This window comes from Pristiophorus japonicus, chromosome 26 (assembly GCF_044704955.1).
Source record: "Pristiophorus japonicus isolate sPriJap1 chromosome 26, sPriJap1.hap1, whole genome shotgun sequence".
In the NCBI taxonomy this organism is placed as follows: domain Eukaryota; kingdom Metazoa; phylum Chordata; class Chondrichthyes; family Pristiophoridae; genus Pristiophorus; species Pristiophorus japonicus.
Window position 1 is genome coordinate 13,818,727 of NC_092002.1, and position 14,551 is coordinate 13,833,277.

The following is a 14,551-nucleotide window of genomic DNA, read 5'->3' on the forward strand; positions in this document are numbered from 1 at the left end:
CGGTCAGCAAAGCAGTGGGGGTGCTAAAATTGGCCTCGGTGCCCCAGAAGGCGAAAATCGACCAGAGTTTCTGGTCCTGATCCGCTGTCTGGTGATTGGCTGGGAAGTGCCATGTGTGAGAATGAATCATAGAAATTTGTGGCACAGAAGGGGACCATTCGGCCCATCGTGTCTGTGCCAGCCAAAAAAGAGCTACCCAGCCTAATCCCACTTTCAAGCTCTTGGTCCGTAACCATGCAGGTTACGGCACTTCAAGTGCATATCCAAGCACTACTTAAAGCACTGACGATTTCTGCCTCTACCACCCTTTCAGGCAGTGAGTTCCAGACCCCCACCACCCACTGGGTGAAAAATGTTCTCCTCAACGCCCCACTTGCCAATTACTTCAAATCTATGCCCCCTGGTTATTGACCTCTCTGTTAAGGGACATAGGTGCCCCCTATCCACTCTGTCTAGGACCCTCAAAATGTTATACACCGCAATTAAATCTCCCCTTAGCCTCCTCTTCCAAAGAAATCAACCCCAGCCTTTCCAACCCAATGGGATTGGGCTTGACTGTGATGCCCTCCACAGTCAAATAGCCTCCCAACACTCACTGCCTGGACTCACATATGAAAGGTAGCCATTTTGTGGAGCGATACTCTTCCTTTTGGGTGTGTCTATCTTTTAGGAGCGGGTCTGAAATCTTGGAGTTTTCTTGTGGTGAAACTCCCTTAGGTGTAAATGAACAATATATAATTTATTTTCCATTTAGATGAATAAAGTCATTCTCCTCTTTAACCAAGATGCTGTTCAATCTAGTATTTCTCTGCGCATGGTGCAATGACATCAAAATTTATCATTCTGAATTTGATCAAATTAAACTGGTATGTGCTGAGCAAATACCCATTCCCTGGACGTGCACACAGGTTACGCCCTCGTTCTGTGCCACTCTGCCATCTATTAATGTTTATTCAGCAAAGATTTCTATAAGGAGTCGAGGGTTATGGGGAGCGGGCAGGGAAGTGGATTTGAGGCCAAGATCAAATCAGCCATTATCTTATTGAATGGCGGAGCTGGCTCGAGGGGCCAAAAGGCTGACTCCTACATCCTATTATGTTGTATCGATTGACTTAATCTTGCATTTTCAATTTTTAAACTCTATTATTTTTCAGTGCACTGCCTACCCTACTGGATTCAGATGAGGTAAACTATATCTTAATTTGCGACTTTTCTGCTTGACTGTTAACCATTCCATCCCAATGGCTTGGTGCCAGATAGAGCTCCCCCCCAATGACCAGGGGGTAATGGCAGTTTGTGACTGAGCCCTACAGACCAGATGGCCCCAGGCCTACCTGTGCTGAGTTATTTGATCTTAGTCGAGGTGCGGGTAGGAGTGATGTCACTAGAATTCCACACATTTAGACTCTTTGGGGAGGGAAGTGGATAACCAGCCAGGAATTCCTGTAACTCCTGGAAGAAAGCATAACATTCGCGCCTTTGGTGAGAGCAGGATTAGGCTCTGGTGATGCCCTTCATGGCTGACTAGCCCATTGACTCTGTCCAGTCTTGCCCATGGAAGAATGGCTGTTTGTGAACCGGCAAAATGTGGCCAGTGCTTTAGTCAATGTTTTGGTGGGCGGGGGAGGGTGAAGAGGAAAGAAACATTTTAATATGTAGAAAATGCACGGTAGAGTTTCTGCTTTGGCAACAATCGGCGATCCGGGGCAAATTGTGCCCGCCCATTTACAGAAGTATATCTTTTTCTCTCATTTGCTTATCGCCGATCGCAAAAAGTGCCAGGAACCATCGCAATCGCAGTGTTTTAAAATGTCATTTCCTTTTTTTCATTTTGTGTAAAAGTATTCCTTGATATGTTTGAGTGGTAACTTGGTGTAGTTTAATTAATACAGCTGAAAATAAGCATTTTTAATGGTGGTGTCAATCCAGCACCTGTGAGTAACTAATTTGAAATGCCCAAAACTGACTTTTAACAAGCATGCAAAACCATTTGCAGAACCATTTGCTGGTTATATTGGAGTACAGTAGTCAGTTTCTTAGTAAATTAAGAAAAAAATACATTTAAAAGCTTTTAAAACATTCCTATTGGTATCATTACTCCAGCTTAATTTTGCGAGCCTCCTCGAAGCCCTGCAAACGAGCACAATTAGCGGAAACTTCCAGCGGTGATTAATTCAGCCTGTGGTGGGGGGGGGGGCAGTTACTAGCGCGATGTTTTTAAACTAGTGCAAAAGATCGTAGAAACTCTATTTGCACTGAGTGAGCTCAGAATTCCACGATATTTTGCCGGGTTTATGCCGATTTCGGGAGAATTGCACCAACAAAACAAGTGGAACCGAGCAGAAACTACGCAAGGCCTACTGAATATTGTCGATGTTAATTCTAGTATTTCATTTTTCTGTCATGTTTTAGGAAATAATGACAACCAAGTTCGAAATCTCCAAAATGGAATAATTGCTCGAAAACACGTTAAAGGCCAAGCTTTATTTTGGTGAAAACCGAATTCTCTACTGCAGTCGATTTAACATTTGGACCATTTTTTTAATGCAGAAAAAAATGAAGGAATGTGTAAAATATTCTCTTGTGGTGGTGACTTTTTGCAATAGCATAAAAAGTTTTTTTTCCCCATTCTGGATACTCGTTCACCCGATCACTTTATTGAATGAACTTTTTAAAACTTATTTTTCTCTCCCCTTGAGGTTGTGAAATTCGGTTTGAATTCTAATGAAGTGTCACCAGCAGAGCCCAGTGTTAGGCGTGCAAGGATTGGAAGTAGAGCGGAGCGAAGTAGTCGCCTCGCCAAATAAGGCAAACCGTGGCAAAGTAAAATATGCCACACTGTAATGGTGGTCGGGCTGAATCATTGTATAATATATGGTACGTCCATAACTGTCTATATGCAAATAAATTTTATGTCATAATTTAAGACAAGTAGTAGTGAAAAGGAAAGAAAGCCAGCCATTTTCAGCAATGTACAGACTACCAAAAATAATAGATACAGAATGCCTGTATCCTCTTGACCTTAGCAATCACGTATCTTTAACTAGTCATTTACCTTCGGGTGCTCCTGACCTGTAGCCTGAAACTTATGACCACGTTGTAATCTGCATTTTTGCCCAAAAGCAACAGTTGAGCTCTAATTGACCTGAGTGTGTTTACTTAACAGCGACTAGACTTTGTAGCGTTAACTGCTGCACCTTAACAGCGCAACGGTGCATGCTGCAACACCTAACTGTTCTTATAAAGCAGCCCATCCTCTGGCTTACCGTGAGCAATGTCTGAGGCGATATGTGTTTATATATTTCACTGTGTCAGAGAGTTCGCTGCCATTATAAATTTTATGATGGTTTGTTAAGTCGCTTATTATAGCCTCATTGCAAGGACGCATTGAGGACCTGTAACAATACAAAGCTGTACATTATTCAATATATTTAATGAGTGCTTTCCATTTTGAACTTTTCCTGGTGGCAGAGTTCATTGTAGACAGCAGTGACTGTGTGACTCCTGCAAAAAAAATGCTGCAGTTCAACGGCCCTAAAATTCCAGTCAGACGTTTCCTTCGGACGAACACCTCTGACCTGAAATTTCTCTGCGAATGTACCTGGTGGTCTCGGAGGTGCCTTGGATTCCGGCCGGAGGCTTTCTCTTCCCGCGCTTCGTAGCGAGTCCACATCATCTAGATACGGACGGAGAAGCTGGAGTCACGTGGGCCTGGACAACCAATCACGGTGCAGTATTCTCATTGATAGTAATAGGAACTCCGATTTTACGACTTCCTATTACTATCAATCAATGAGAGTAACCCCCGAAAACCACAAATAAAAAATCACCACACATATTTAAAATTAATTTAAATTAAAAGTTAATTAAATGTTTTAGAAAAAAGATATTTTTTTGTTTAAAATAAACTTACCTTAGTGGACAGGGTTTTTACTATAAAAATGTGAATTTAAATTTTATTCTTAAGTTTTAAAACTCTTATGCTGATAAAAGTAAGCTATGCGCCTGCTTTTACCAGGCGTAAGAGTTTGAAGGACATTCGCTGGGCAAGTAGCCCAATCAGGGCCAATGTTGCTTTCAGGTGATTTTGAGATTGCGCTCTCGGGACTTGTATCCAGTACAGGAACAGATCACATAGCTCTTTATTCTCCCTTGCCCCCTTCCCCTCTATAGCAAGCCCTCCCATGGCTCTGGTGAAAAACTCAGAGGGGTAGGTAAAGATTTTTCTCCCTACCCTCCCTGGAAATCTGAGGGTGCGACTGATTAGTGCATTGATTTTCCAACTCTCTTCCCTGCTCTTATCTCAGAACTTTGACTTAGGGAGGGTAAGAATCATCTAGGGTTCTTACTGCTGATCACTAGCCAGCGACCTCTGCTGGCAAGTACGTGGATGTGCGCACTGGGCCTAATGCCCAGCATACTCAAATAGCTGACCAGCACATTCCCATGAAGGACCTGGCACCTCATCCAAACCCAAAACATTTTAAAGTTTTTTTTTTTAATATTCCAGTGGAGATCTCATCCTATATCCATTTTAATTTCCATTTGTTTTAAAATTGAGCATTAAACTTCTCAACAAAAAAAATCATTCTATAACCTTGTCGTGTAAAAGATTATTATCCATCACGCAGTTTAAAACCAGCTTTAAATTATTATAAAATCATTTTTTTAATCTCACGTGAGTTTAAACAGACTGCACTGTTTGTCCAGCACTAGTTATGACGAGGAAAGGTTCAGGGTCCTGATGCTCAAGTTGTGCATCAGCATGCTTGGGTTCTAAAGAGTGTCCCTTATAGGGGCACGTACCATGTCTCGCATTGACTTAGTTTAGCTCAGAGTCATTCTAACCTAGTTCGATTTGTAGTTCATCCCTAATCAGAGGTGTACAGACCAGTGATTGATGCTTCCTGTTGCTGGGCTAGCAGCAGTATAAGCACGCACTCGGACTGCCTATAGACAAGTCGCAAGTACAAACCCCCGCCCCCAACCTGAAGATTGGTTCTGCCTGACTTAAAATATTCGTTCCAAAGCACCAAAATCCAGTCCATTTTGGTCTGGCCACTATTGAAACTGACGTGGCCCTGCCAAAGTTGCCTTTAAGCTGCGCGACTGCGCAGCGCTCCAGGGAACCTGCGCAGCCGGCTTTGCAATGCAAAAACCCCGCATGCACGGTATTTTGAACGGCCCGCACAGCCCCTTAAAGGGGCAGCACAGTGCCAAAAACAAATTACAGGGGGCATTGGGCCCCTCACTTTCACCATTACCCCTGCTCTAAAACATGTACCTGTGAGCTGGTTACAGAGTGTTTCCACATCACGTGTGCCCTGAGTCTTTATCCGATTCTGCACTGTAAAGGTACTCTCAGCAGATTTGTACTGTCTTGAGTATGTCCAGATAAATCAATAAATCATATTTAGTAACATTCTGTTTAAAGAAGCTACAATTGTAGCTATATTTGGTACTGCTACTAGAAGCAAATTGAGCACGGATTTGTTTTGGTATGTTGAGTTTTTCTTGTTCCATGCAGCTGTCTCTAAAATGCATCTCATTTTTTGTCTCTCTCCACCTACTATGTACAGCAGAATTCTGCTGTTCAGGACAAAGATATGTGATTGGCTACAATCTCATTTTAACAGATGATTTTATACTTCTCTCCCTGTTTCCCATCCACCCGATATCACAACCATCCACCCGATATCATAACCAGAGACTAAGCATAGGCAACTGGCTTGCCCTCTGACCCCTGGCGATGCCAATCAGCGCTGAGTTTGGAAAGTGGTTTCATTCTCAACCGGTGGGCGAAATGTCTGAGATCCTTTTGATACTCCCTCCTCTTGACAACACCATGTGCTGAAGTACATATGTGAATCCCATTACCCTGTGTCGCAGCACTCTGCACGTCTAACACCCTCTTGTTCGATGTACTTAATTGGAGATGGAAGTCATGAATGGGACAGCGTTGCAGATTCTGCATCGCCAGTCGGTTTCAGTCTTTGATTGCAGTTTGGTCTTAATGCCTGCTGTAAGATGTGGAAACTTAATTTCATTGCTGCCCGTATTCATGTACATTTAGACCTATATTCCACTCCTTGGATTTGGTTTAACTCTAGTGAAACTGACTTGATGCGTACTTACTAGGGTTTAAAATGTGGCTGCAGGTTTCACTTTGTTAAAGCAACTCCCTTAAATATAACTTGCTGATTTGTTAATAGCAGTAGATCATGAGTAATCTGGAGCAGGGTTGTAAGGCTTAGTTGCTAAGCTGGAGCTGTGCTTAACCCGCCCTGTGTCTAAGGCCACTGCTGAAGTACACTGCAGGGGAATGGTTAAATCCAGGCGGTTATGACTGTAAACTCTTGCTGCTGAATCAGAGAGCTGCTTAGTTACATCTTTCTAAACTTCTGGCTCCAGGTCAGGCAGCCAGTAAATGGCTGACTTCAGATCGTTTTGCATCTCTTAACAAAGTTTGAGGTCTGGAATGTGTGGAAGAGCACCAAAACACAAGTCTTTATTTGTTGGCCCTTCCCCTCCCACCCATGCATGCATCCAGTATTTTGACCACCTCTGGGTCTTTTTATGCAAAGTTGAGGTGCTGGGGTAGCTAATTGCACTACGCACCATAAGTGTTGAAATTGTGTGTGCTATCACGCTGTCTACTCACTTGCTCAACCATTGTCAATAGAATTCACGTTGCAATAAGATGGTTGTTTTAAGCACTCAGTCGAAAAGCAGTTCAATGTTATTGTACTAATAGTTATTGTACTAACAGTTATCTTTTTGTAAAATGAGCTGCTTATAAGGTGCCTTTCCAGCCAGGTTTTCATAGATTCAGGGCAGGGGTGTGCAATAGTCAGATTTCAAAGTTCACAGTAATCCCAATGTGAGTGGTTGCCAAGATACAACATTTCTGATTTCTGTACACACTTGCTGTTGCACGTCTTTGTGTTGGAACAATGTTCCCCAGCTTCAGACCCTATGGGACATCCATCCCGGGACTATCAATATAGCCAAGAGAGCAGAATGATTCCTATGGGCTGTCATTGTGTGATAGCGTGAGGGTTGGCAATAGCAAGCTGCCAAATTTGGAAGATAGAGTCAGGGCGGATCTGGAAGTTAATGATAAATACACTCACTGACCCATCAAGCGATTTAAGGTCCTAGCCTCTATAACTTGGTTGATTTAGACCAATGTGAATGAGCTAAATGTTCATGTAGAGTAACTTCAAATTGATTGCAGAATGTATTCAGGTCAAGGCCGATCACTAGCTCAGAATTAGTTAAGGAGCTGTTCACTTGCCGGTATATTGGAGAGGCCATCGAGGGGCAACTCTGATTTGTTTCCTGGTCAGCACGTTTTTCATTAGTGACATTAACTAGTACTAGTGGCTCATGCTTGTTGGCCCTTAAACAGCTAGAACTGTTTCAAACTGTGTCCAATCACAAGGCAAAACACGTTGGTTTACTGTTGTGTTGCAACATTGAGCAATCCCTTCAGATCCCCTCTCTCCCTCTTTCTTTCCCCCTCTCGCTTTCCCTCTTGCTCTTTTCCCCCCTTATCCCATTTTTATCTTGTATATATCTCTCCCTTTATTCCTCTTTCCGTCTCTCTCTTTCTCTCCTTTACTCTTCCATTCTCTCCCAGAAGCATAGAATCTTACAGCACAGAAGGAGTCCATTCGACCCATTGTGCCTTTGAAAGAGCTCTCCAATTAATCCCAATTTCCAAGGATAAATTCAATTGTCTTTTGAAAGTTACTGTTGACTCTGCTTTCAGGCAGTGCTTTCCAGATAAGGTGGAATAGCTGGGTCAGAGCAAAATCATCATTTCAGTCAAATCTGTCGATGCAAGTTTTCTGGGAACACATCTAAATTCAAACAGGCTTTATTTTTTTTATCCACATGGAATGTGTGTGCTATTTATTTTCTGTACTATTTATGGGATGGCAATATTTTAAGAGTTTTCCTGGGAAAGGGGCCAAACTTCCACAAATAAACACCAACAGAAAAGGGGATGTCAACTGTCTGGCATTGGAGACATTATTTGTAGTTGGAGTGAGGTTGGGGGGGGAGGGGGGAGGGGGTGAGAGAGGATTGGTCCAAGTGTCTATTTGTAGAACTGGAAACCTCGGGGTCTGCCTTGCACTTGCAATCGTGTTTGCATTCAGCCACAAAGCCCGTTCCTGTACTGAGGGGAGATTCTTTCAGGCCCCAGTGCTTCCTGAAACCAACTAACCGTAACCTGACAGCATCCTGTTGTACAAGAGGAAAGGCAGACCCTGAAGTCTCAGTTATAGAAACTTTGATTTCCTCCACTAATACAAGAAAACAAGCTGCAGATGCTGGGCTGGCAAAACAGACACAGTGCCTCTGTATGTAGTTAGTGTTGGACGGGCGAAATTGTAAATGCTTACCCTTGGAATGGATTCTAAACGTTTTCCGACGATGCTATTTCAGGGTGTTGAGGGTGAAATTTTAAGCAAAATGTTTGTGTTCAAGGTGAGGGGGCTGTTGGTGCTGGGAGTGGAACTACTTAGTTCAGGTTCCCAGTGTCGGGTATATCACAGCCAGATGCAAAATACGAATCCCTCTATTCTGCCGCTGCATGTTATTCAGCCCCATCCTCAAAAGAACAAACCCCTACTCCACCAGTCCAATGTTTGTATTTCCCCCCCATTACCCACTGAGGCCAGGATCAAGAATTCTTCTGTCTGAGTAATGATGGCTACATTCCATCAGTGCATGGAGGAACACATTATTACGTTGAGCGACTTGTGCCCCCAGTTCACCCATTTTCTTCAATCTTGAGTCTTCAAGCTCTGTGAAACAGTTCAGTGCATTACAGCTTGCATTGATCGAGTGCTTTTTACTGTATTAAATGTACCGAGTTGTTTAGCAGAGGAAACATAGATACCAAGCAGTGGAAACAGAGGAGAGGAGACTGAAGGTTGGGGGGGGTCAAAGAGTTGGGTTTTGAGGAGGCTTTTGTAGGTAAAGTTAGAAGTAGCAAGCTGGAGGGGCTGGGTTAGGGAGAAAGGACTAGGTGTGGGAGATTTATGGAGTTGGGGAGAGGCAAGGTGCTTAACCTTTTTTTAAAATTCATAACTTATCTGGCACATCTCCCTCACTTAACATACACTCTCCACTTGAGCAGCACAGCTAAAGTTCCCCCATCTTACTGGGGAAATGTTATGTCCCACCTGCAAGAATCCTGTGTTTACAGAATTGGTGAGTTTTTTTTTTCAGTTTAAAAACATGCACATTTTTTAGCAACATTCAGAGTGCTACTTTTTATAAACTTCAGTTGCCAAGTATTATAAAGTAGAAGTAGAGACTTGTACAGAACCTGCGAATATTCCTTAAGATGTTATTTTTTGAATAATGGCACCAATTGTAGTCTTATCCATATTTTATACCCAGGTACATCCTTAGTTATCTCTCATTGAGTGTGATTCTGTCTTGAGCTGTTTAACTGATCCTGTAAAGTAATATATTCACAGCAGTTATTTTTATATTTCTTTTGTTTTATTTTTGTCGTCTTGAAAAGGAGTGGGTTTTTTTCCTCATGTTTGTAAGAGATTCGGTTGGATAGTCAAACGGTGAAATGTCTGTTGCAATAAATTTAAAGATTACTACAGTTGTTCGTGGGTTTATTTTTTGCAACTTTGGCCCCAAACTGAATTAACTGGTCTTTCCACCTCTCTCTCTCTCTCTCTCTCTCTCTCTCTCTCTCTCTCTCTCTCTCTCCCTCCTTTACTCTTTCATTCTCTCCCAGAAGCATACTGGGTAGTGGTCCAGGGCTTGAGGAATTGGGCAGAGAAAGGAAAATTAAACCAATGTTTCCTGTCTTAATGCCTATCCAGCTGCTCCTGGTGAAGTGTAAGTGTGTGGTGTGTACGCAAGAGTGCATGTGTACGCAAGAGTGTGTGTGTGCGTGTACGGTGATGACACTCGCTCTAAATTGGTTGTGATATCTCTATATCCCCTACAGCCAAATACACTATTTACTATCAACAATCTAGCCTTCCTGAAGAATGACCACTTGGGTATGATGCTGTGGAAATATACAGGCTATGGCAACATAAAATGGAAAGACCCTCGAGAGTAAGGTTAAGCTGCTTTGAATAGAAACATAGAAAATAGGGCAGGAGCAGGCCATTCGGCCCTTCGAGCCTACACCGCCATTCAATATGATCATGGCTGATCATGCAACCTCAGTACCCCACCCCTGCCTTCTCTACTTAGCCCCTGATCCCTTTAGCGGTAAGGACCACATCTAACTCCCTTTTGAATATGTCCAATGAACTGGACTCAACAACTTTCTGTGGCAGAGAATTCCACAGGTTCACAAACTCTCTGGGTGAAAAAGTTTCTCCTCATCTCGATCTTATATGGCTTACCCGTTATCTTTTTAGACTGTGACCCCTGGTTCTGGACTTCCCCCAACATCGGGAACATTTTACCTGCATCTAACCTGCCCAGTCCTGTCAGAATTTTATAAGTTTCTATGAGATCCCCTCATTCTTCTAAATTCCAGTGAGTATAAGCCTAACCGATCCAGTCTTACCTCATATGTCAGTCCTGCCATCCCGGGAATCAGTCTGGTGAACCTTCGCTGCACTCCCTCAATAACAAGCACGTCCTTCCTCAGATTAGGAGACCAAAACTGTACACAATACTCCTGGTGAGGCCTCACCAAGGCCCTGTACAACTGTAGTAAGACCTCCTTGCTCCTGTACTCTAATCCCCTTGCTGTGAAGGCCAACATGCCATTTGCTTTCTTTACCGCCTGCTGTACCTGCATGCCTACCTTCAATGACTGATGTACCATGACACCCAGGTCTCTTTGCACCTCCCCTTTTACTAATCTGTCACCATTCAGATAATCTGCCTTCCAGTTTTTGCCACCAAAGTGGATAACCTCACATTTATCCACATTATACTGCATCTGCCATGCATTTGCCCATTCACCTAACCTGTCCAAGTCCCCCTGCAGCCTCTTAGCATCCTCCTTGCAGCTCGCATTGCCACCCAGCTTAGTGTCACCTGCAAACTTGGAAGATATTACCTTCAATTCCTTCGTCTAAATCATTAATGTATATTGTAAATAGCTGGGGTCCCAGCACGGAGCCCTGCGGCACCCCACTAGTCACTACCTGCCATTCTAAAAAGGACCCGTTTATTCCCACTCTTTGCTTCCTGTCTGCCAATACATTACCCCCAATACCATGTGCCTTAATTTTGCACACTAATCTCGTGTGGGACCTTGTCAAAAGCCTTTTGAAAGTCCAAATACACCACATCCACTGGTTCTCCCTTATCCACTCCACTAGTAACATCCTCAAAAAACTCAAGATTTGTCGAGCATGATTTCCCTTTCATAAATCCATGCTGACTTGGACCAATCCTGTCACCGCTTTCCAGATGCGCTGCTATTACATCTTTAATAATTGATTCCAGCATTTTCCCCACTACCGATGTCAGGCTAACCAGTCTATAATTCCCTGTTTTCCTCCTTTTTTAAAAAGTGGGGTTACATTAGCTACCCTCCAATCCATAGGAACTGATCCAGAGTCCATGAAATGGTGAAGAATGACTACCAATGCATTTACTATTTCTAGGGCCACTTCCTTAAGTGCTCTGGGATGCAGACTATCAGGCCTTCAGTCGCTTTAATTTCCCTAACACCATTTCTTGACTGATAAGGATTTCCCTCCGTTCCCCCTTCTCGCTAGACCCTCGGTCCCCTAGTATTTTCGGGAGGTTATTCGTGTCTTCCTTAGTGAAGACAGAACCAAAGTATTTGTTCAATTTGTTTGCCATTTCCTTGTTCCCCATTATGAATTCACATGATTCTGACTGCAAGGGACCTACATTAGTTTTCACTAATCTTTTTCTCTTCACATATCTATAGAAGCTTTTGCAGTCAGTTTTTATGTTCCCTGCAAGCTTACTCATACACTCTTTTCCCCCTCCTAATTAAACCCTTAGTCCTCCTCTGCTGAATTCTAAATTTCTCCCAGTCCTCAGGTTTGCTGCTTTTTCTGACCAATTGACATGCCTCTTCCTTGGATTTAACATTTTCCCTAATTTCCCTTGTTAGCCATGGTTGAGCCCCCTTCCCTTTTCTACTCTTGCGCCACACAGGGATGTACAGTTTTGTAGTTCATCCATGTAATCTTTAAATGTCTGCCATTGCCTATCCACCTTCAACCCTTTAAGTATTATTCTCCAGTCTATCATAGCCAATTCACTTCTCATACTGTCGAAGTTTCCTTTCTTTTAAGTTCAGGACCCTAGTCTCTGAATTAATTGTGTCACTCTCCATCTTAATGAAGAATTCTACCATAGTATGGTCACACTTCCCCAAGGGGCCCCGCACAACCAGATTGCTAATTAATCCTCTCATTACACAAGACCCAGTCTAGGATGGCCTGCTTTCTAGCTGGTTCCTCGACACATTGGCCTAGAAAACCATCCCTTTTACACTCCAGGAAATCCTCCTCCACAGTATTGCTACCAGTTTGGTTAGCCCAATCAATATGTAGATTAAAGTCACCCATGATAACTGCTGTACCCTTATTGCACGTGTCTCTAATTTCCTGTTTGATGCCATCCCCAACCTCCCTACTACTGTTTGGTGGTCTGTACACAACTCCCACTAACGTTTTCTGCCCTTTGGTGTTTCGCAGCTCTACCCATATAGTTTCCACATCATCCACACAAATGTCCTTCCTTGCTATTTCATTAATCTCCTTTTTAACCAGTAACGCTACCCCACCTCCTTTTCCTTCCTGTCTGTCCTTCCTGAATATTGAATACTCCTGAATGTTGAGTTCCCAGCCTTGGTTACTCTGGAGCCATGTCTCCGTAATCCCAATTACATCATACCTGTTAACAGCTATCTGCGCAGTCAATTCATCCACCTTATTACGAATGCCTTCAGGCTTATTTTTTTAACACTTTGTCCTTTTTAAATTAAGTTGTAATGTGGCCCTTTTTGATTTTTGCCCTTGATTTCTCTGCCCTCCACTCTTGCTTTTCTCCTTCCTACCTTTTTGCTTCTGCCCCCTTTTTACTTCCCTCTGTCTCCCTGCATAGCTTCCCATCCCCCTGCCATATTAGTTTAACCCTCCCCAACAGCACTAGCAAACACTCCCCCCTAGGACATTGGTTCCGGTTCTGCCCAGGTGCAGACCGCCCAGTTTGTACTGGTCCCACCTCCCTCAGAACTGGTTCCAATGTCCCAGGAATTTGAATCCCTCCCCCTTGCACCATTCCTCAAGCCACATATTCATCTGAGCTGTCCTGAAATTCCTACTCTGACTAGCACGTGGCACTGGTAGCAATCCTGAGATTACTACCTTTGAGGCCCTACTTTTTAATTTAACTCCTAGCTCCCTAAATTCAGCTTGTAGGACCTCATCCCATTTTTTACCTATATGTACCACGACAGCTGGCTGTTCACCCTCCCCCTCCAGAATGCGCTGCAGCCGCTCCAAGACATCCTTGACCCTTGCACCAAGGAGGCAACATACCATCCTGGAGTCTCATTTGCGGCCGCAAAAATGCCTATCCCCCTTACAATCGAATCCCCTATCACTATAGCTCTCCCACTCTTTTTCCTGCCCTCCTGTGCAGCAGAGCCACCCCTGGTGCCATGGACTTGGCTGCTGCTGCCTTCCCTGATGAGTCATCTCCCCTCAACTGTACCCAAGGTGGTGTATCTGTTTTGGAGAGAGATGACCGCAGAGGACCCCTGCACTACCTTCCTTCCACTGCTCTGTCTGATGGTCACCTATTCTCTATCTGCTTGTGGAACCTTTAACTGCGGTTGACCAACTCGCTCAACTTGCCATTCACAACATGCTCAGCATCACAGATGCTCCAGAGTGTGTCCATGCGCAGCTCCAGTGCCACAATGCGGTCTGTCAGGAGCTGCAGCTGGATACACTTCCTGCATATGTAGATGTCAGGGACACTGGTAGTGTTCCTGATTCCCACATAGCACAGGAGGAGCATGACATGGGTCTGGGCTCTCCTGCCATGACTTAACCCTTAGATTAACTTAATTGGTAACAACGCCAAAGGTTTCTTACTGATAAGAAAAAGAGAAAGAAAAACTACTCGCCAATCATTTACTCTCTTGGCTGTAACATCACACTTCGATTACTTTTTACTTCTTTCTTACTTTTGACCCTGCAGCTCCTCCCCAAGCTGCCGCCAATCTGGGACCGCCGCTGGGCCTTTATAGGCCGCTGCTTGCTCCTCGCTGCCCCTCCCCGAAAATGAATTGTCAATTGAAATTTGATTAATCATGCTTCCTTAGCATTGCCAGTAACTAGAATATACTAGTCAACAGGGTACAGACAAAATGTAATCAAGGAAATAGGACAGATCGTAACTTGAATAACCCAATCAACAGGGCACAGACAAATGTGTAGTCAAAGGAGATGGAACAGATGATGGAATAGTATGAACCAGGAGGGGAACCTCACCTCGACAGCAAAAACCTAGGAACAACACTCGACACAAGCAGGGAGCGACCCTTGAA

The 14,551-nt window shown here is 43.7% G+C and overlaps 1 protein-coding gene across 4 annotated transcripts in view; it reads left to right on the plus strand.

Moving 5' to 3' along the window:
• LOC139239212 (transmembrane protein 87A-like) overlaps positions 1-9,634 on the plus strand; it is a 75,874-nt gene extending 66,240 nt beyond the window's left edge. For 3 of the 4 annotated variants that reach the window (XM_070867872.1, XM_070867874.1, XM_070867876.1), the window contains 2 exons: positions 1,155-1,185; positions 2,413-9,634. In XM_070867872.1, the coding sequence (XP_070723973.1) occupies positions 1,155-1,185; positions 2,413-2,454 (73 nt within the window). In that variant the 3' untranslated portion in view covers positions 2,455-9,634. The remainder of the gene's footprint in view (positions 1-1,154; positions 1,186-2,412) is intronic. The other variant, XM_070867875.1, reaches the window with a different exon arrangement.
• The last annotated feature ends 4,917 nt before the right edge of the window (positions 9,635-14,551 follow it).